General features: G+C 49.7%; 1 protein-coding gene across 2 annotated transcripts in view; it reads left to right on the forward strand.

The window, feature by feature from the left end:
• Window positions 1-13,488, forward strand: part of LOC109306605 (solute carrier family 22 member 13-like) — a 21,525-nt gene extending 8,037 nt beyond the window's left edge. The window contains exons 2-11 of one of the 2 annotated variants that reach the window (XM_019530107.1): window positions 1,717-1,820; window positions 2,708-2,862; window positions 3,884-4,052; window positions 4,643-4,763; window positions 5,829-5,923; window positions 6,799-7,013; window positions 9,512-9,620; window positions 10,683-10,892; window positions 11,849-12,517; window positions 12,577-13,488. In XM_019530107.1, coding sequence (XP_019385652.1) covers window positions 1,717-1,820; window positions 2,708-2,862; window positions 3,884-4,052; window positions 4,643-4,763; window positions 5,829-5,923; window positions 6,799-7,013; window positions 9,512-9,620; window positions 10,683-10,892; window positions 11,849-11,936 — 1,266 coding nt within the window. In that variant the 3' untranslated portion in view covers window positions 11,937-12,517; window positions 12,577-13,488. The remainder of the gene's footprint in view (window positions 1-1,716; window positions 1,821-2,707; window positions 2,863-3,883; window positions 4,053-4,642; window positions 4,764-5,828; window positions 5,924-6,798; window positions 7,014-9,511; window positions 9,621-10,682; window positions 10,893-11,848; window positions 12,518-12,576) is intronic. The other variant, XM_019530116.1, reaches the window with a different exon arrangement.
• The last annotated feature ends 8,686 nt before the right edge of the window (window positions 13,489-22,174 follow it).

Genomic DNA, 22,174 nt, shown 5'->3' on the forward strand with positions numbered 1-22,174 from the left:
GAACCGTGCCGGAGTTTATTCAGGCACATTTAATAGCACAAGTTGATGTGCCCCTTGTGTCTAACGTTGACCTTCTCCATGCTGTTATGCCTTCTAGCACTGACTGATGACAGCAAAGTCCAGCTTGCCTTCCCCTTTGTGATGCTCCTCAGGGCAGGGACCAATCTGAAACGTTGTCCTTGATTCCTTCTGTGTAAAATCTTCTTTTTCTTCCGGTCCATTTATGGCATCTGATGAAGTAGACTGGTGCCTATAAAAGCTCATGCCTCTCCATTAGTCCCTGCCTTTTTCCTGACTTCAGACTTTTTGATAAAGTGCAGTTGTTGGGCCCATCGTGGTCCTCTGTAGAGAGCGCCACCGGTTTTGTTCCCTGTGAATTGCAACTCAGGATTATGGATTCTGAACTGGACTCCGCAAAGCCCTCCGGAGCCCCGCGTGAATTGCTACCGACATACTCTTCTAGGTACCTCTAAATGGCCACCTACACGAATCCAGATCTCTAGGAACCCCCATTCCTGCTCTAATTCAGCTTTTCATTATAAGAGGTTTTCAAAGAATGAAGATTCACCCACCTCCATTAGGAAGTCACAGGATTGGGATCACACATCTCTGGCTTGAAGTACAGGCAACTCCCACTTAGCGCTGTTTGGCTTAGCGCTATTTTGCTTGTTTTACCTCGATACCCAATTCCTCGTGGCGCGCGGCAAGTTTCGTTATAACACTCGCGGTCGCTCTCTTGGTTTTTCAAAAACTTTTGGTTTTGCTTGCCATTATTTCCACTTAACGCTCTGTTTTTCGGGAGCCCATTAAGAGCGCCAAGTGGGGGTTGCCTGTAGTCTATTATGAGTGGGGCCATTCCTTTTCTTAGAGGTCTTTGTATACAAAGGCTTTCATTAGCCATGGAGTGTGTTAGGTTTTGTCTCCTTCTGCATCCTTTTATTGAGATTTCTGTCTGAAAAGTCTTGTCGCTTGTTGTCAATGTAGACCGTATGCTATGATATCTCTTATGTTTAAGGATGTTGTTACAGATGCAAGTGCACCCACCGGCTCAGTTGATGGGCTCATGATTCTATAAATAATGATATAATTAAGCCCTCTTAGCCCCAGCTAGTAAGAAATATGGATACGTGTTCATTACTCCTAGACTACTGGGAAAAAGAGTTGAAAGTCATTTGAGAGTGAGAGTGGCCATGGGTTATGGGTCACAGTGAGGCTACTTAGATGTCATAGATGTACTTGGGTATGTGATGTATGAAGGAAAGAATAAAAAAGCAAAATATGACAAGCTACAAAGAGTGACTCATTCCACATTGGCCTGAAGAGGTCTAATTTTGAGAAGGGAGAGGACCAGTCAATAAGGACACGCAGCGTCAGGGTATCGGGATAAATTTTTGGAGCCTCAGTACCGGGAAAAGCCTCCTGACAGTGAACTCCTTTAGACAGCGGGGTGGTTTCATGGGATATATGGGGTCTGCCCTTGGAGGAAGACAGGCTTCCTCCCTGCCCTGGGAGGAAGACCTCTGACCAGTACTGTCTACGAACACTTTTGAGATTGGAGTAACCCTTGTCTACTGGCAGCCACCAACGCCAGGTGGTTTGGATGTGGAGGCCAGTTGACCTAGCTTGCCCTTTCTCTCCAGGAATATTTGTGCTGCCGGCAGGTTGTGAATTCAGCCATCGATAAAACGCTCTTTGAAATGTGTTTCTTTCCTTCAGTTTGACCTGGTGTGCGACAGAAAAGAGCAAACGGACATCTCCCAATCCATTTTCATGCTGGGACTTCTCATTGGGGCTTTCATCTTTGGTTCATTAAGTGACAGGTAAGGAACATGGGACGATGGACTTGTGCAAGGCCAACGGCATAAGCCTGCTTGGGGAGCGCTGTACGGGGGCTGGGATGGTCGCAGGACGGAGGCAGCGGGCAGCATCCTCGGGACGCCGGAGCCCCAGGTGAAGTGCGGTGTAAACTTGGGCATCTGACTCGGACCTCTGCGTGGCTGCTCATAATGAAACCAGGTCAGATGTGGCGGTGGAGATATGTCTGTGGAGAGCGTTGACGGTGAAAAGAAAATTTCCAAGGAAATGTTTTATATGGTGGGGAGAAGGGCGATGGGATGACAATCTGGAAAGATTTCAGATGGAAATGTAAGCGCCTGGATTTAATAATGCTGCCATGATCCCTCATGGCAGCTGCAGCTGGAGGGCCCCGTGCTGCCTCTTTGCTTTTTGAGGCCAGGCTCCCTGGTTGGACCACATCTCCCTTGACCCACCGTTGAGGAGGTGAAACGCCCTGTGGCTGGGCAGCTTGGGCAGAAAACAACAGCGGATTATAACCTCTGGAAGGCAATAATGAAGTATATCCAGAATTTCTGGTTTGGGCCAAAATGTGTTGGTGCTTAGGCATCTGCCTGCTGTCTTGTCTTGTATTTAGAGTGTATAATCTTTGGAGAAGGGGCTGTCTCTGTGTTGTGCTGACCCAGGGTCCCTAGATCATGGCAGGAGCTCCTGTAGGCTACAACAATGGTAGGGAAAGCCCTGGGTAATGGCCCATGCTGCTTTGGCCCTTTGTTGTGTATTAATACGAAGCTGTGAAGCTTAATGATGTTGTTATTATTTATTGCTTGTGGATCACTTCACACGATAAAAATTAGCCCCTGGAGCAAACTGCCGTGGCCCCAGAGTTTGACCTCTTTCTTTCTACCCCCAGCATTGGTCGTCGTCCCACAACACTGGTTTGCTTGCTCATACAAGGAGTGTTTGGCATCGGAACAGCCTTCGTGCCAAATTTCTATGTCTATGTGGCCTTGAGATGGGCTATCGGCGCTGCTGTGTCAGGAGTTGCCATCGGCACTCTCGCCTTAGGTAAGATCCCTTCGCTCTTAGGAGGTTTAGCTCCCCGCAATACATGGCCTTATGGAAAGCAATGGAAGAGGCTCATTGGAGAAAAATTCAATGCCATTATTTCCTATTGACTGAATGTCTCAGAGTAAAATGGTCTTTATGTTCCTTTTCCCTGGAAAAGCCCTGTGATTTTTCATCTGTGTGGTGTCCCTTACTGGTGGCCCACAAAGGCTATTTAACCAAGCCTTGTGGTGAGAGGGAAAAGTAGGGGATTATTACACCCACTTTACAGATGAGTGAGTTGAGGCTGAGATCTTCAAAGACAACGAGGGATCTTTGGTGCTGTACAATGGGACTGGATTTTCTAGGAAGCGCTGGGCACTCATCCGATGAAAATCAGAGCCTTTCAAGGTGCCTCCAGCTGAGCATCTGAATGCCCCAGACCGCAGGCTCATTTTGAAAGCCTCAGACAGTGTGACTTGGCTTGGCCAGTTGATGCAACAAAATTGATTAGAGGACTGGGAAGCATCACTTTTGAGGAAAGGCCAAAAGCCCTAGGGGTATTCAGTCTGGAAAAGAGGAGACTGAGGGTGGATTTGTTAACAGTCCTCAAATACTTTATATAGCTGATATAAAGATTGTAGAGAGGATGGAGAAGGTCCATAAGGGACAGGACTAGGAACGAAGGCCCCAAACTGCAGCAGGGGAAATTGAGGCTGGCGATTAGGAAGGACTTGCTGAGTGTGAGGGTGGTCAGGCACTGCAACAGACTACATGGAGAAGTTGCGAAATCTCCATTCCTGGAAATTTTTAAGCAGGTTGAACCGACACTTGGCTGGGATGGTTTAGTCAGGGATGATCCTGCCTTGAGCAAGGGGCCTTGTGATGTCTCTTGCAGCCCTGCTTTCCTGTGACCTGACAGCTCGAACCCCAGATTCCTGACTGCTAATTCCGTGTTTCTCCCGCAAGACCGCTGACCTCACTCAGAATAGCAGAGAAGTCTTTTCAGCAGTCCTGACTGAATCTGTATTAACATTTCTAGCCACTGAATGGGTTGGCATCTCCTATCGGCCACATGCGGTGATAATTTCCCACTGCTGGTTTGCCTTTGGACAGATGACTTTGGCTGGCTTGGCTTATGGCATTCGCAACTGGAGGATGCTGCAGATTGCTGGGTCTGCTCCCGTGTTTGCTCTTTTCTTCTACATATGGTAAGTGTGTATGTGACGGTGCTCCTTCTGGGCACAGCAGTGCCGTGCGTGGGAAGGGGCTATATGCGTGCTCCAGAGTAGGTTCATCCCCTTGTGAAAGAATTGAGTTTCCCAAGAAAGACCTGGCAGTGTTAAAGCTTCTGCATAGTTGAGGGAAGCTTCTGGGTGCTCAAGGTCCTCAGTATCTGGAAAGACTTTTATTTGGGTACTTAAATGTGGATGTTGGAGCCTAAATTTTGTCCCTTGTTACTGTATTAACACTTCTCTTGAACCAGAGCAACCCACAAATACCCACCAAGCTATGCATATCTCCAGTCTCACACGCTCGACATCAGAGCTCCGATAGTAGCATGGACGACATCAAATTGATGAAGTCAAGTGTGTTACAAGAGGGTTGATGACCACGAGCCCGTGTGGGTTGAGACCAGGCTTCCTGGTTGGACCACAACTCCCCTGATTTCTCGTGGTCTCCATTCACACATATATGCCATCAGAGGTCCTGCACTAGCATGGAAGATATCAAATAGATGAAGTCGAGTGTGTAATAAGAAGGCTAATAACCAAGAATCAAGATCTCATATGCCTCCTAGGGTCTTCCCTGAATCTGCTCGATGGCTCATGGCAAAAGGGAAGATAAAGGACGCGAAAAAACTGTTTCAAAAGGCAGCAGTTATGAATAAACGTACCATCCCACCAGAACTGCTTGATGAGGTAACGGGCACTCGGGGGTTAACCATTCCTGGGTCAGAGTCCTGAGCCCCACGTTGTGCACCATTTTTTGGCTCTGGATTTAGGACCCAGATGCCTTGTTCCAGGCGAGGACCCGCTCTTAGACTGACCACAGCCTTTCCATTCGATAATAGGCAAATTTATTGATACACAGCGGTAATGGTTGCTGAGGCCGCCCCGCTCCCTCCCAGTGGGTTGGATGAGATGGGCTGGTGGTGTGCGCTCTGTCCACGGTGCACTTGCGGACCGCTCCTGGGGGAGGGACCCAGGCAGGACCCTTTGTCACTCTCAAGTCTGCTTTTGTGTTCTCCTTCCCTCCCGATGACTCCCCACTGGCTGGTCTCTCTGTGTTGTCCTCACGCTGCCCACATCCTGTGTTGCCAACACAGTCCAAGCCCATCATGGGCACACCTTTCCCAAAACAGGAATCCTAGGCCCCGCTTTTTGGCCTGGCGAGCTCGTGCCACCTCATCTCGTGTTAGGGGACAGTGCGGTACCTGCCCCTGTTTCCCAGGCGGTGTGTATATCCGCTGGCCTTGCTGCGTTAGCCTGTTTCAAAGGCTGTGTGAAACTGCATGCATGTGACCCAGGCTTTTAAACATCACTTAACCCCTGCTGCTCATCCCGAACCATTCTGGTGCATATACATACACCTATACCTATAAGCCAATTCCCCAAAAGCAAACCTTTAAATCCCACTCTTAAGCTATCAGGTATCAGCCTTGAATAATGTTTAAAACATGCTTTGTGCTGCACACAAGCTGTGCTGCAGCATGGATCATCTGATTATTCATTGCGATGGACATCACAAAACATTTTCCTTGGTAGAAAGCAGTGAAAGAGTACCTAATGCTCCCGTGATGTGCTCCAGAAGCTGCTCTCAAAGCCCTGGTAGTCGCCAAACCCTCCTACTTCATAAAAGTGAACAGCTCAGTTTATTCTGTCCCTTCGGGCAGCGGAAGTTTTTCCACTGACTTCCTAAAGAGTGAGGTTGGGCTGGTGGGGTCTGTTCTGTACGCTGACCTTCTTGTTTTGGGAATTTTGAAGCTGACCCCTGAAAAGGAGTCCAAGTCTGGAAATATTCTGGATGTCTTCAGGAAGCGGCATCTGAGAAAAGTCACTTTAATTATGTCAGCTGCTTGGTAAGTTGTCCAGATCTTACTACATTTTATATCAACTACTTAAAAATAAAAAAGCAGGGATTGTGCATCTGTGCTTATGCTCCCGTAGTGGCTGGCACGGTTTAATCAGGGATGATCCTGCCTTGAGCAGGGGGCTGGATTAGATGACTTTATGAGGTGTCTTCCAGCCCTCCTTTCCCATGGTTAATATCTGGGTTCTCCTTTCTTCCTAAGAAATTGGTGAGCAAATGTACTACACATGATGATTAAAGCACGTGTCTTTTAAAAGGAATAGCCAGGAAGGCTGGCGGTACGGTTTTTGCACTGGATGGGGGCTAAAACAACTCGGGTTCGGTTTCCAAAAAAACTCCCCATGTTGCATTTACCCAAGTCACTTCGGGTATGTCCATATGCTCTTCAGAGGTATCTGAGCTGGGTTGGGAGTGGACGCAGTATCACTGTCAGGACTCCACCTGCTCCTGAGTGAGGTGGATTACCTGAGCCACGCTCCAGCCTGGTTAGAGGCAGCTTAATGATGCCTGCGGGGCGCTACGTTGTGCTGTGGAAATAGCCTTCGTCTCTCTCTGCCTTAGTTTCCCATCTGTGAAGTGGGAGAGTAGCTGTCTCTTACAGGTGTCTTGAGGCTGATCTGGTGGCGATTCAGGCGGTTGCCTGTGAACCAACAGCACCATCTCCGGCACTGCCTGATTTCCCTTAGCAGCCTCCCTCACGCCCTTTCCTGACTGTTTTTAACCCTCCTCATCTCTCTGATCCCAGCCCGCTGGCCAATTAACAGTGGCTAATTAATTGCTGCTACAGATGTGGTTAGGGATTGCCATGGAACAAGCTAACAGCCCTCCTGGAGCTAAACCTGCTCTGCTCTGCTTGGCTTGCAGGTTTGTGAACAGCCTTGTGTACTATGGCGTGAGCCTCAATGTAGGCAATTTTGGCCTGGACATCTACCTGACGCAGCTCGTGTTTGGGGCTGTCGAGATACCAGCTCGCTTCAGCTGCATCTACCTGCTGCAGTGGTTTGGGAGGAAGAAATCCCAGAGCGGCTGCCTGCTGCTGGGTGGGATCATGTGCTTGATCATCACCGGCATCCCAAAAGGTACAGGGCCTTCCACATGACCTCCCACCCTGCCTGCCTCGTATGTGCCATGCTCAAGCCCCGGGCGCTTGGCTTTACGTTCCAGCCCATTTCCACCCATAGCTGAGCTGAACGGGGACTTCCCTCAGCTCCTTAATCCAGATGTCAGCAGCCTGTTCTGGGGACAAATGGACAAGTGGTTTTATTCCAGATGGACTGAATTTCCTTAGTGCTGCTTTCTTCTTAATTACATTCCTGGCTCTTTAAAACCCATCTGGCCTTCCGAAGGGCTCCCCTGAACAGCATCCTCTTCTTTGTTGTGCCTTTCCCTTTTGTTTTTCATCTCCCTCCTCACTGTGTCTGCCGCCTCCTTTCTGAAGTGCTGGCAGGGGGCTCAGTATCCTGTAGAAAGTCTGGGTGAAGAGATTAAAAAATAAATGCTTCTTAAATATATTTCTAGACCAGCATTTTTCCAAAGACGGAGGCACGTAGGAGTGACTTGTGTTTGTTTCATCAAGACTTGCACCTTAAGGGCTAAGTACAGATGGTCAAAACACTGAGGCTTAATTGATTCAGTCTTTGCAGGTTAGTCTAAGCTACAGAGATTAAACTGAGAAAAAACTGGGCGCATATTTACTGTTGATTAGGGGAATGCAGCCACATGCCTTCAGTGGCTCAGGCCAGAAGCCGGGGGACACTATAGCACACCTCTCTGACACAGCCAGCATGGGCTGTGTGTTTGCTTCCTCTTCCTGCTGCCCCCAAGGTCTGTGGGATTTGCAGTCCAGAATCACAGCAGCAGGACTCTCCAGGGTTGCTCATCATTTCCTCAACCTGCTTCCAGGTACCTCTGGGATTTGTAGTCCACAGCTGCAGCCAACAGTAAGTTTTTTAGTAAGTTTAGCAACAGGGCAGCTTTGTACTTGGGGGAAGGTGGGTTTAACCCCCACTCCCTCACCCCAGACCCCAGCTGGGGTTTTCCTGGGGGGCAGTCCCTGCCCCACCCCCAGCACTTTTCTGCTGGAACAGCCCAAGGCTGGAAGGCATACTGGGATGCCGGGGGACTCTGCTTTAATTTGAACCAGGAAGTGGTCTGGGACAGAAGCTTCCCAAACTGGTTTGACCCAAATGAATTAAGTCTGATACTACATTTAACCAAGTTTATCTTAAACCAGTTTCAGCCCTTTGAAACTGGTTTACCTGCACTGAGCTTCTGTTATGTTGCAGGTTTGCGCCAGTTTCTTATGACTTAAACCACTTTGTATAACTTCTGTTCCTAGTCTATAGGAGCAGTCATAAAGACTTGCCTGTTGGACCCTTGCCTGTTGGACCCTGGCTAGGTAGATGAGATGAGAACAGGGGGTCAGCCTGAAGAGCCATTGGATCCATCCCATGAAGCTGGGGGGCTTTGGCTGTGTTTGGCAGCCAGGAGCTTCATCTATGATATGGTCAGGTGGCAGGGAGAAGTGTGGCAGCAATAGCATTGAGTCCCACTGCTGGCCCACGCCAGACTCGAACAGGGTTGTTCCAGCCTGCCACCTGAAAACATTTTCGACTAGTGGATTCAAACATCTGAAAAGCCCTGCATTAATTAGGCAAAGGGGGCATTGTGAACAGGACTGTCAGAGTCACCTCTGGCAGTGTTGTACCCAGCTTATTCTGCAAGTCCATTGGAGCAGGTGGCAGGTTGCCTTTACCTCTTGCAAAACGCTGTCATAAGCCTTATGAGCTAATTCCAGCTCCATTGCAACACCACCGAAGTCATCTGCTGATGTAACTCTCTGGGCAAGTCACTCTTCGGGTCTATCATAACTGATCTTGAGCAAAACCCGCAGGGGACAGCACTGATTGATCAGCTAATAAAGGCTGGCCTTTAATTGGAAGCAGGGTAGAACTGTGCTGGAAACTGTGGAGATTCCCCAAGTCTGGTTTTACTCTGACAGGTCACTGTGTAAAATAGATGCTTTCTTACTCAAGGGATGTGCTCCCTGCCTGCTTTCCAAGTTGCATCTGCTGCCTTCATTGTCAGCAATAACATTTCTCTCCTGGTAGTTCCCTTGACCCATGGCAGCTGGAGGGCCAGAAGCAGGACTTTAATGCAGCTCATGCATCACCAGCAGACTTGCAGGCTTTCTATCAGATTAAGCCCTTCATTGCACAGGGGTCACCAAGGGCATCTTCAATCACTGGTTATAATGGTTAACACAACAGCATCCAGCTTTGCAGACAGAAACCAAAGGGACAGTGTAGCACTGGCTATTAGGGGGAAAGGCTTTGTGCTGGGAATGTGTTTGATCTCAAAATTAATGAAGCAGGAAGAACATGAAGTCTTGAGGGTGGCTTTCCAGGGAAGAACTGACTGCCCTCTGAAAGGGGTCAAGGTAATGCCCATGGGAGGTGAGGCTTTTGTGGCGCTCCCGGTGCACACTTATTGGGCTGTGATAAATAACTTTGCTGTTTGGGTAATGAGACTCCTATTTCCATACACTTCTTCGAACACCATCTCTTTCTGTCCCCAGATTTGCCGGTGGTGACCACGACGCTGGCTGTCATTGGGAAGTTTTCCATTGCAGCCTCTTTTTCTGTCTCTTATGTGTATTCTGCAGAGCTGTTTCCCACTGTGGTCAGGTGAGACAAAAGAGGATCTTTTGACTTTGCTCTGGTGCCCTCCCTCAGGTGACCGGGCTGAATGCGAGGATGAGACTCACGTCTTTGTCGTCAGCGGGTGGATGTTCTTCGTTTGTCTGTTAAGGGCAATTTTTAGGAAACTTCATGTTGGCTCAAAAAGTACAAAAAATAAGGTCATTCTGACATGATTGCAGAAGGTTTGGATGAAGCCCTTCTGGAAAAAAAGCATTGCCCCATCAGAAAACTCCTCAGCAGCCACAGACCCTGTGCAGTAGTCTCATCTTTCCCCCACTGCTAGGATGCACAGGTGTCAGCCTCCACTTTTATTCTAGGATCCGGTCAGGCAGTGTGTCTGTAATTGCCGAGCCATGCGATAGCCTGCTCAGTGCAGGTCCTCAAGTAGCAAGAACAATGATTAGGCTTTGCTTGGCAGCCAACAAACCCTCAACCTTAAGTTGTAAGATTTGGAGTAGAGGCCAAATGGCACGAAGGCCGTAGGATTGCATGATGTCTGGGTGGTCAACAGCAATGACACCGAGTTCCTTGAAAAACTTGCAGAATTTGGTTTGCTTGGAGGCTCATTAGTTTCCCTGGTGTGGACCAGGTATTGACGGCTGGTGCGATGTGAGCACTGATCCAATGCTAACCTAGAATCTGGTGGATGAATTTGAACCCCGTAGTCAAGTGCTTTGGAGATGGGGGCTTTGGATGTACCCAGATGGAGAGAGATCATCTGTGTTAATGTGGTGGATTAATGGTTTTGGATTGAAGCAGTCTCAGACTGAGTGATGATTTCTGTCCTCTCCTGTCCGAGAGGCAGCACTTCCGGCTAGCCTGGGCACTCAGCTGGCTATTTAGCTCCAAAGGATTTTGTCATTAGTAAATTGTCCTGCCCCCTGCTCCCTAATTCTGTTCCTTAAAGTTAATGATTTTGGGAAACACCTGCCTTTGGCCACTAATATCCCACAAGCTGTAGAGCAGAGCAAGGCTTGGGAGACAAAGCCATCAGCAGCCTGTCTAGTGCATCCTCCTCATTCCCTTCATGCCTTGTTCCCTTACCAGGCAGACCGGGGTAGGGCTGTGCTCAATGTCAGCCAGACTTGGTGGCATCATCTCCCCTCTGATCGGTCTCTTGGGCACCTACAACTCTGTGATCCCCATGGCAATATTTGGAGGCACGCCGGTGATTGGGGGGATCCTCTGCTGCCTGCTTCCAGAGACGCGTGGGAAAGAGCTTCAGGACGGCACCGAGGAGCCCGTGGAGACCCAATGGTGGGTCCTTGCTGTGCGTCCGCAGTCGCTCCTGTCCCCCTCCTGCTTTGCCCTTCTGATAAACGGTGACCGCTTTCTTGCTTCCCTCTTCAGTGTAATTCAAGCCACGCCAAGGCCCGACGTGTAGTGTGTGATGCGCGGAGGTTGAGGACAATGCCAGGGGCTGTCGCATCCTAGGGGGCAGCTCAAAAGATATCGATGCTGGAAGAGCTGAGCTGTCTGGCTGTAGGGCTGAGGGAGGGAGTCCTTGCCAGGTAGGGGGAAGAAAGCAGAAGGGGCTGTAATAACATTTGGGGATGAAAAACGAGGCTGCTTTATGGGTGGGTCTAAAATTATGAAAAGGGGCACGTTCGTTGTCCCGTATAAAACAACACGGGTTTTTCTCCAGTTAAAAATGAGCTAGAAGCTTTACTAATATGCGAGGGGCCTACGGCTGTATTATTCAGTTTAAGATTGAAGCAAAAGCAAATATAAATTCATTGAAATGAATTGCAAACAAACTGCAGGGCTGGGAAGTAGGAGGTTCATTACCAGGAGCAGCTAGCAGACAGCAGAATTGCAGAAGAAAGAGTAGCTTGGCTGGTGCCACATCAAGACCATTAACACGGGGACAGGGTCATTAACACCTGTGAATGAAGAGTTGAGAAGAAATCGGGTGATTCTCATAAGCCACAAAGTCAAGTGACTCCCTCACTGCTGCCCGATGAGAAACACTGCCAGGAAGTTCATGTTAAACTTTGGGGGAAGCAAGACTCAAAGGTGGGTGCAAGTGCACCAGTGTACCCCCTGATCCACACCTCGTCTCCTTCCACGGTTGCAAGGGGTTGGGAGAGCAGCACAGCAACTGCGAGAAAGCGTACAAGCCCTTGGTAGCCCTGGGAGAGGCAGCTGGTACTTCGAATACGCTCTAAGACAAGGGGCCGTCTGCTGTATCTAACCCTATTTCTTTTCATTAGGTCCAGCGACAATGCTAGTCTTAATGGACCCCTCAAACAAAAAGAGGACAGCCAAGAGGTGGAAGGTACAAAGACCACGCGCTTCTAGAGGAAGCCCCGAGCCATTGTCCGATCCAGAGGAATCGAAGACCGACCAGTGCTGTCGGGGTGTGAAATCCCCTGACTCCTTGTGGATCTTCCTTCACTGGGTCTTGACCTCTTTTTTTCCCCATTTGTCTCCTCCAAGCCCCCTCTAGTGTTCCCTCATACACACTACACCTTGTCCCTTTTGTTCAGCGAGGACAGAACAGTCCAGTCTGGAGAAATTAGAAGTTAATCACCTACAGGAAAAAAATCAGATGTTAGAGCCGAATACTTGAGTCTCCCCTTCCCTTCCCTCTCATCCATCAGCACCTACACCGTCTCTGGAAACCTTTCCCAAGCATGAGACCTATTCAGTTGTGGAATAGCCTTGCAAAGCCAATGCCTTGCTTGCAATATGGCTAGCTGAACTGGATGGAGTAGAAGGAAACAACCAGGTGGATGCATGTTGCTAGATCATCTAGTAAGTCTTTTCATCTCTCGTTCCTTCTCTTCTCCACTGGCGCATCAAAACCCTGCCCCTTTTGTCTCTCTCCGAGCCACCCAAGTAAGAAGAATCAAGCCAGTGGTTTGTTGCAGGAGCAGCAAGTGACGGGCCTAGTGGAAAGCAGAATTTCCTTTACATGTCACTGGATCTGGCTGTTAAGCTGAAAACTTTTGGAGACACCTTGTATGCAGGACGGTGCTGGAAAGAAGCGTTTCCCTTCACACTGCAATTTTTTTTTCCTGCTCAAGAAGCTCTGCCAGCATCAGGACCAGTTTAATTTGAATCTCCAAGGAAATCAATGAGCTGTTTGGAACCTGAGGTCTCGGGGGAGACCGTATCCCACCCGAGGGATGATCCGCTTGGATATTGTGTTCTGTTTGCTTGTTCGTACAATGCCCCTCACTGTTATGGATGGGCTTGTGATTTATCTTCACAGTGAAGAAAAGCCGCTCCCCTCCCTACGCTGCACCTTCCCAGACCGCCTGGTCAGACCAGTCGCTTGCTCTGGGCGAAGCTTGGAGCAGAGGCAGCCCTCCTGCGCTTTGCTTGACCGCCTGGAGCTCGGTGCCAGTCGCACTGCCATTGCCTAAACTCAAAGAAGCCTCAATTTGGCTTCACCAGGACCCCCCGTGAGACCCCTGCTGGCAGTTTTCCCTTGTGATGAGTTTTCTGCTTATTTTGTGGTTAAACTGAATCAGATGTGATGGAAAAACATCAACATGGGGGTGCAGATTCAACCTCACCTGCTTCCTGGGACTGTGGCCTGCAAGGCATCCCTTGTGGCCAGTGAACTCTAGTGTAGGGGGTCCACTGGTGGAGGGTGATGCCGTGTTGCCATCGGTCAGGAGACATGTGGATGAGCGCTCTCATACCAGGTGTTGTCTGACCTCAAGGGCCCCCTTTTCCCTCAAGCCTTTGTGTAAGAGAATGAGGGAAAGGACTGGAACGTGTGCGGGCCCTGGAAGAGGGGAAATCATGGAGTAATTATGGACAATTTTGGACACCCACTACCAGCTTCTTGGATTAAGCTTGTTTTATAAATAAAAATTATCCGAGTATGTTGGAAAATCAATTGTTCTTCCATCTTACTGACAGTCTCTACATCGTATCAATAGTATTTACCACTGTCAAGCTGAGGATTGCAAATGGCAGAAATACGTGCACACGTCTGGCACATGCATGCTCGGGGGGAGATTTGCACACGTGGGCCGTGTTTAGTGGGGTTTGTGAATTTGGGAGCAGGGGGTGGGGTTAGCAGTTGTGTATTGGGAGCATGTTTCATGAGCACCGTGTTAGGATTTGGAGCCTTCTGAGCTTTTCTGCAGTAGTTATAGGTTATCAGGCCCTCCTGGTGCTAGGTGCTGTACAAACAGGTAGGATAGAGCAGACAGACACAGGAAAAAAGGATGTAGAGAGAGAGGTGAAGGGACTTGCCCAAAGTCGCACAGAAAGCCTGTGGCAGACACTGCTGTTGGAGTCTCAGTTCAGCATCCTACTACCTCGGGGGGACTAGAGGTTGCTGCAGTCGCTCACTCTCACATGTCTCTATTGGTTTGATCTGGATGGGGATCCCAGGAGCTTTACAGCTTGCTGGGGATTTGACTGGACCAGGAAGACCAGGGAATGATGTTCTTTTGCGGTTTTACGCACCACACCTAGGTGCTCAAGGGTGGAAAAGGGCTGGATGTGTAAGCAAGGGTACAAAGGAGTCAATGGCATTTCTTACGAGGCTGCACCCAGGGGCCCTGGAGACGTTTGCTGGGGCAGTGGGGGACTGTCCTGGGATCCTTCTCTCCAGAAGCACAGGGTGCGATCGGGGCTGACTCTCTCATCTGAGGGGGAAGTCAAGTGTGTGCAGGTCCACGGGGTGCATACTGTGGGGGAGAGCTTAGCAGGGCTGAAGAAGAAAGTCAAGGATGGGGACAGTGGAAACGCTGAGGTTTAGCTAGAAGGGCTGATGGGGGTTCGGGTTGTGCGGTGCCTGAGGTGTGTCGGGGATGGGCAGCTCACCTCCAGGAGGAAGCACGGCAAGTACTCCGGGAGGAAGGGCCTTCTGCCGCGGAGCCTTGCTGAATTATTACATGTGATGCCAAATTGCTGCGTGACCCTTAAGCTCAGCTGGTGCCTAGGTATTCATGTGAGGGCTAACACATGTGTGCATGTGAACTTGAGCCCATTCAGTTAGCCTGAGCAGTTAAAGTGCAACTCTTCAGGTAGGGCCATCTGGGAGGTGATAAACCCTGGCAGTCCAGAAGGGCACGCTCCCTGAGGGACCCGCGCCAAGGTGCAGGCCACAAAGGCCCTGGCCAGCACCGAGGAAGGCTACAGGGAGCACTGATTTAGCCAGGCCACCGGGTTTTCACTCCTGGGCTGGGTTATGAGCTGAGGTCCTCATAGCCCCTTCTTCTGAGGATGGAGGCTTATGAAGATTGGGAAAAACTGGCAAACTGGGGCACCCATGAGGTTCACCATCAAAGCCTTTCCACAGCCAGGCCTCCCCTATTCCTCACCTGCACTGCCCCATCATATGACCCGACCCGAGACTCAGAAGGACCATGGGAGAAACTACCCTCGTCGCTGCGGACTCGAGCGCTCCCCTCTCTTCCGTGCCCTGGAGCGCCTCGGGGTGACTGGGAAGAGAGCGGGCTGAGTTGGGCAGCACGCGATTCACTCTTTCAGAGCTGGAGGAAATCACTGCACTGATGCTGGGAAGCTGTCCAGGGGCTCCCAGCCAGGATGTCCCTTGAGCAGGGGGCTGAATGAGAAGCATCTCTTGAGGTCCCTCTAGGCCTCTAGTTGGTCATTCACACCTTTTGGATCCCTTCCAGTTTGTGATTACTTTGTCTAGAGGAAGGAAATAAGGTTTGTGGCCACCCTGGGGTGTACAGCAAAGTCTTTTTTAATTTTTCCTATGGAGTAACGTTCACTGGGAATTTTCCAAAGCAGGAGAGGCAATTGGCACGTGTTGAGTTTTCCTTTCTCCCTGATGCGTTTACAGATTTACCGTTCGGTGTGGTAAGGGGAGCAGCAAACAGTGCCTGGTACTACCTTGGAGAAGCATTATATACAGTCTGTTATAAAGTGACTAGAAATGAGCCCGACATCTGGGGGTGCTCAGGGTTTCTGCCTTGGTAAAAGCATTGATGCACGTATTCCCGACCTGAACACCAACAGAGTTTTGGAGAGAAAGATCAACTGCAATTGAATTTAGGTCTCTTAAGTGCCAGCCCCTTACTAAATAGAAGACACATGCATGGTAAAAGACTTCAGAAGGATAAGAAACGATTAGGCTAGGTTAACCTGAGCTGGTGTAATCACTCAGTGAGGATCAGTAAATAGATTTCTACAGGGCTGGACTGGCCCCTGGGTAGCTTTTCCAAGTATTTTTTTTTTTTTTATGGCTTTGGTCTTTTAAACTATAAAGGCAGATTTTCCCTCTGTTATCCATATTTCCTGCACAGTTTGACAAGACTCTCTTGGCTGATCTCACTGGGGCAGGAAGGATGTTTCAACTATTAATTTCTTTACCTGTTGTCTCCTGTCAGAGGCATGTGTGCAAAGCCTGCAAACAGTGCCTACGCTTGGCTCCTAATCTCCTATGTACACCTGGACTTTTGTTAAGATTAGTAAAGGGGTGAAAAAGGTGGGACACATGCTTGTTGAATGAGCATAATACAACATCACCTATACAGACAAGGGCGCACATCTATTATTGCAGAATATCGGAGCAGCTAGCAGCCTTAGATTAATTTAATTTCTTAGAGCTTCCCTTCTCAAGAGGGGAGCTATTTGCCCCATTGTAATGAATGGGAGCTTGTCACAGGACCAAGTATGTCTGTTGTGGAGGTGGGGACTAAACCAACATCTCTCAAGGGATAGGCTGGTGCCCCACGAAAAGTGCCTTCATCTTTTCTAGGGGTCCCTGTTGGCCAAAAGCTGTTACTTTCCACATCTTCCTCTCCTTCCCCTGCCCAGGAACAGGGTAGTATTTCTCACGGTAGAGAACGGCTTTGATTGTAATAGATATGAACTATGAGGAGGATGCTTTATTCAGACACAGCCCTGTTTCTGACTCTCCTTTACTGCTGAGTAAAACTATTGCTCACCATCTCAGTTGCTTGCTTTCTATTTATGGTAGCTCTTGTGACTGCCTTCTCTCTTTCATCCTTTAATGGGTACTTGCAAAGTTTCTATGCCCTGTGGATTAAGGGGGTGCATCCAGACGAGTGCAGACGTGTGGTATGTGGCGCCGCAGACCCGCCTGCCATGCCGCACACCGCACTGGCAGGCGCTCCCTGCACCGCTATTTTGCAGCACGGGTGTGTTTTTTGACCCTGGGATCTCCTGGAGTAAAAAAAGACCCACAGCAAAAAAAAACTGGGGTGGTGCATGGGGCAGCAGGATGTGCTGCCCAAAAGTGGAGCCTGGCTGTAGCTCCCGGAGGTCCCCAGGGCCCCGGGGAAGGCTGCTAGGGCCAGCGAGCGTGGACACCAGAGCGCACGTGGCATGGGCCAAGTAGCGGTGGCACAAATGTCTTTGCTTGTCCCAGGGAGTCTAATGTTGGGCTTTGCCTATTACAAAGATTACAGATCCAGAGAAAAAGAAAGATGAAAAGGACCTCAGGAGATCATCTAGCTCACCCCCTTGCTCAAGGCAGGATCACACCCGTCTAAACCATCCCAGACGTGCATAAAACTCCAGCGACAGAGACGCCATGCTCTCTCTAGGTTGCAAATCTTTGCTTGCCAGGGGTATGTTATTTATTTCCTTAACTTCACTGCTATCATCATTCTTGCGCTAGGTGCGCAGTTGCTTAGGATAGTAACTATTCCTGGTGCTTTTGCAAACCTGGATTAGTTGATCTTTGCCATGAATCTTGAAGTTGAGGATGAAAAGTCACTGTCACTGTTAAACTAGTGATGTGTGTTGATTTTCAGTGCAGATCAAGGCTGGGTAGAGTTGGGTGAATCGTGAGTCACGCTGGTGTAACAGGAAAACATAAGTGGAAAGGAGAAAGAAGCAAACTGAAGGGCTAGTGCCACGTTTGTTAGAGCAGCTGTTTCTGTGAGAGGAAAGCTCATTTTATGGTCAGAGCTGTCTGCTGACTCCAGCGCTGGCTTCCTGCGTTACCTTGAGCAAGTCACGGAGGAGGAGATCCACACTCGAGTCCTGCATTGGGTCAGGTACCCACGGGTGACCTGCAAAGTGAGTAGGGTTTGGGTGGGAATGTGAACTACACATTTTGCAGTTTGGGTGCGGATCTGACATTTTATTTTCGGGTTACAATCAGGTTGGAATGGAAACCTCACCACTGGCTGCTGACTGGTGTGAAAAGGTGACAGGTGGTGCAAGCAACTACTCCGGACCCCTTTCAGAAGTGCTTGGACGCTTATCTTGCTGGGATCCTTTGACCCCAGCTGACTTCCAGCCCTTTGGGCGGGGAGGGGCTGGACTCGATGATCTCCCGAGGTCCCTTCCAGCCCTAATATCTATGAAATCTATGAAAAAAAAATGTGCTTTAGTGGAAGGAGCAGCACGAATGAGATCAAACATAGAAGGAAGCATGTTTGCCAAGGAGACCAAACAAAAGAAAGATCAGGGTGTGCCACCTTTGCAGCGCAAAAAAGCTCCATTGGAGTGCCCGATCTGTACAGACGCTGCAGAGCCGGGACGAACTAACGTGCTGCATCTTCCAGGAAAGCATGTGTTTTTTCCCCCCCGGGTCTGTCAGTATTTGAACAGAATTTGGGTCAGGTCATGGGTTTGCCTAAAGCAGGTTGGGTCGGTCTGCAGGTAAGAAGTTGTTGCTAATGCAAGTTGCAGGTTTGGGTCTGGTTGTATAATATCGGGTGTGGGTTAGAAGTAGGCCTTTAAGATCAGACCCGTGCAGGCATCTGATCCACACCCCCGTTCTGGTCTGTCCTGCTGATGAATTGAGTGGAGCAGGGCACGGGGCTCGATAAGTATCCTCACATTGCCATGTAAGGATAGCTGGGTCTGGCTGGACTGCTCCTGGGGGGCTGAGGTTAGGGATTTCTGGTGTAGAGGGTTGGCATGGAGGGGCTTGGTGGTGGCCCTGAGTAAGGGTGTAGACGTGCACTAAAATCCCCTGATTTGGTGGAGGGAGAATTTCCCAGGCTCAGTGATGTCAGGGTGTCTTCCAAGTGTCCCCGGTGGGTGGGTGGGTTGGGCTGGAGATGGGGCTGCTGTTGCGGGGGGCTCACTGGGGATGAAGCTGCATATTGCAGCACTGTCACTATTGAGATTCGGGGAAGCTGCTGTACCAGGCTTGTGGGGGCTGGTTATACCACACTGGGATCTGCTTCAGCCCCTGGGGAAGTGCAGCCAGGGTGGTGCAAAGGTACTCTGGCATACAAAATTGAGGCCAGTCACACCAGGGCATGCCCATGTGCTCACATAGGCCTTGTGCAGATGATGACCTGGGTGATGGTGTCTGTAAAAGTACTTCCAGAGGACAGAGGAGCATCCTAAGCCTAGTGGAGTCACATCACTTTACAGTGCTTCTGCCTTTTCCTCTGACCTATATTGGTTTAAGATTCCCTCTGCACAGAGCTTGGACATGCTGGCTCATGGCAGATACGCTCATTAAACAGCTTTATATCTTCGGCAGGTCTGATGGGGCTGGGGCGGTGCGGGTGCTAAGGGCCATGGTTGACAGCTCAGAGGTTGCAAGTGAGGCCACAGCAGCAGGCCTCGCGGTATGGCCTGTCTGATCACACCGCATCTGTGAATGCTGCCGAATACCTTGTCACGAGGAAGGAAAGGAAGCAGGTCTGAGAGCACCAATATTCATCTCAGTGTGGTCTGGTTTGTTCTTGCTTGAACATCTTCATGCCATTTTCTCCGGAGGTTGATTAGGAAGGTGCGAGGATCTGCACCGAGTGGTGTTTGGTGACAGGAGTGTGTGTGTTTTTGTGCCGGGCATTATGCTTCACAAAATTTCCACTGCCAATATAACTTCTTAAGGTAATTACTTCAGCATTTCTATTGTGGCAGCCACAAGAGGTGGCAGATGGGGCAATATTGTGCAGAGGGAATCGGTGTAGGCTCAGGGAAGCCTGGGCTCTGGCCACAGCTCTGACACTGGCCTGCTGAGTGGCCACCAGTGAGTCCCTTCACCTCTTTCCAGCCGAGTTTCCCCGTTTGTAGTACGGGGTTGACGGTACTGGCCTGCTGGGTAAAGTGCTTTGCAAGCTAGGAGTGCAGGGTATCAGCTGAGCTGGATTATTACAGGCGAAACAAAAGCACGGTGCAAAGCTATCTGAAATCCTGCTTCATCCTTCAGGTGTGCATTTCCTTAGGCGCTATTTTGATAAGGTTTTGTAGCGACAATGATATTCCTTTCTGCTTCCGATTTCTAGTGTCTGCTTGAACTAGCTGATCATGAAAGCTTGCTGGATGGCTCTCCTTGGGCCTGGGAAACCTTTCCCCGCAACTGCAGAGGCAGCAACCTAGCCGACTTCCTCTGGGGAAACGCGGCAGTATGCTCGAGTGTGGAGACCCTCTCCCCTGCTTCTACACACACACACATGCATGTGTACACACGCATGCGCACACACACATGTGCAGTGAGAGAAAATTTGGCTGGTTTCTGTGGCCGGTCTCTTTGGAGACTGCTGGCAAGGGTACCGGCTGTGATCGGTGGGTGGTGGAAGAGGAGTTGTATAAAAACCTACCCTTAGGTCCTACGGTGAAATCTCCCCATGCCTCCAAAAATCATCAGGTGTGCAACTGAATTCTAATTTGATGTTAATGGCATCTTGTGGGTAGATTTTTTTGATCTCATTTCAAGAAACAGAATGTTTCCTATGTCAGCTAAACTGCGTTGGACGCGCTAGTGTTTTTCATCAGCGGTCCACATCCATATGAAAGTCTCTGTTTTTGAAACTATCATTCACCATAGGGCAGGCCGTCACGCAGTCCTAAGGGAGATCTGATGCTGGGTTGCTTTTTCCTGCTGTCACTGAAGCTTGCAGGGGTGCTGCTGCTGCTGTCTCGGCGTCCCGCATCTCCACGGTGTGGTCGTTAAAGGGCTCGGGAGTTGATGCGGACGGCGGTTGGAAGTTGGCTCCACAAGAAAGGAAAGGGTCAGCAATGGGTTCTCCAGCATTGACACCCAGTCCAAAGGGATCCCATGCATCCTTCTGGAGTTGGGGCTGCAGATCGAGCTGTTGCAGCAGTTGGGAGCTCTGAATGTCACCAGTAAGTTGAATAATTTGACCCTCCTCTGCTAGGTCATGTTTTTGCCCTGGATTTTCCTTGTGCGGTTCTGAGGTGCTTACACTGAAAGACGGTTGTTTCTTGCCTTGTGAATTTTGCAGGGCTCTTTCAGGTGGGAACTGGGCATCTGGGTCATCGATGCCAGGGACTCTTTTGCTGATGCTTGTTGAATTGCTGTCTGCTACAGGCAACAAGAGGTTATTGAGCTCTAAAAGATCCCTGCCTCCTAAGCAAAGCTCAGATTCCTCACGTGATTCCTTTAAGTGGTTCGATGAAGAAAAGGTTTCATCCTTCGGTGTCAAGTTGTGATCACCCAAGCCCGTTAGGTTTTGTTTTTCACGTAGACATGTGTCATGGAGACTTTCTTTGCTGGTGAGACTTAGGCTAGCATCGTCTGGGGCAATTGGTGCCAGAGGAGACTGTAAAAGGCTAGTTCTGCCTTTGAAGGTTTCTGGAGCTCCTTTCAGAGATGCCGTCGACAGAACTGGAGGCAGACAGCTATCGCCATGCTGTTGTAGAGCCTGCGCCTTGAAATCAGGTTGGCTTTCAACTCCAAGACCAGGGACCTCATCAACATTTCCAGGACGGGCTGGACTGCTTTCACCAGGCATCAGCACAAGCACCTGGGACTCTAAGACCTCAGTGCTGCGTAAATGTGGAGGACTCTCTCTTTGCCCAGATCCCACATGGGCCCCTGAATTTTGCTTTGTATTTTTGGAAGTTGCCACTGCTCTTTCAATGGGAGCTACAGCCTCATCCTCGGAGGCCTTTTGCCTTGATGAGGTTGAGTCGGTGATCTGTGACCATGATTCTCGATCATTTTTTTCCTCTGAAAGCTTTGGCGAGGATTTTGGGGTGAGAATTCCCTTTTGATTCTGATCTTTATCTGAGCAATAGCCAAATAATGTGGCCAAGGCAGACTGGGGCTTTGTGGGTTTCTTTCTCCCTTTTAGCTCTTTCCTTGGGGTGCTGCTCTTATTTTCAGAAGCAAAAGGCCCAGCAAAGTGATTTTTCCCCAGACTGGAAGCTTTTGCTGGTGTCTCTTTTCCAGGCTTTCTGTTTCCGGTGTCTTTGGTTTGGGGAGCACTAGCAGGGGAGTGTGACTCACCTTCATACTGAGGTTTCACACCCACAATACCATTTCCAGCTAAGTGATATTCAGGTTTCTCTGATGATTCCTTCGATTTCAAAGGTTCAAGCATCTTGCTGGGTGGCTCAGAGACAAGAAGGATGCTCCCTCGCATGTCATCTGGACCCTGTAACTTGAGCTTGGTTCCTCCTTTTCCAGTCGTCTTGTCATGCGAGTCCCCTGTTGCACTGACTGCTTTTGGACGTGTGTCCCCTGGTTCTGAAATGTCCTTAGCAGACAATGCAATATTACCCAGCAAAGCATCCCCTTGCAGGCTGTCTGCTGGTGGGCCGCACGTGTATTGAGATTCTGCCGCTTGTAGGCAGGGTGCAGTCTCATCCCCTGTAATCTGGGCCTGTCCACATGGAGAAATGGCTCTTTCTTCTGG

Source organism: Crocodylus porosus, unplaced genomic scaffold (assembly GCF_001723895.1).
Source record: "Crocodylus porosus isolate Cpor-Errol unplaced genomic scaffold, CroPor_comp1, whole genome shotgun sequence".
Classification (NCBI taxonomy): domain Eukaryota; kingdom Metazoa; phylum Chordata; order Crocodylia; family Crocodylidae; genus Crocodylus; species Crocodylus porosus.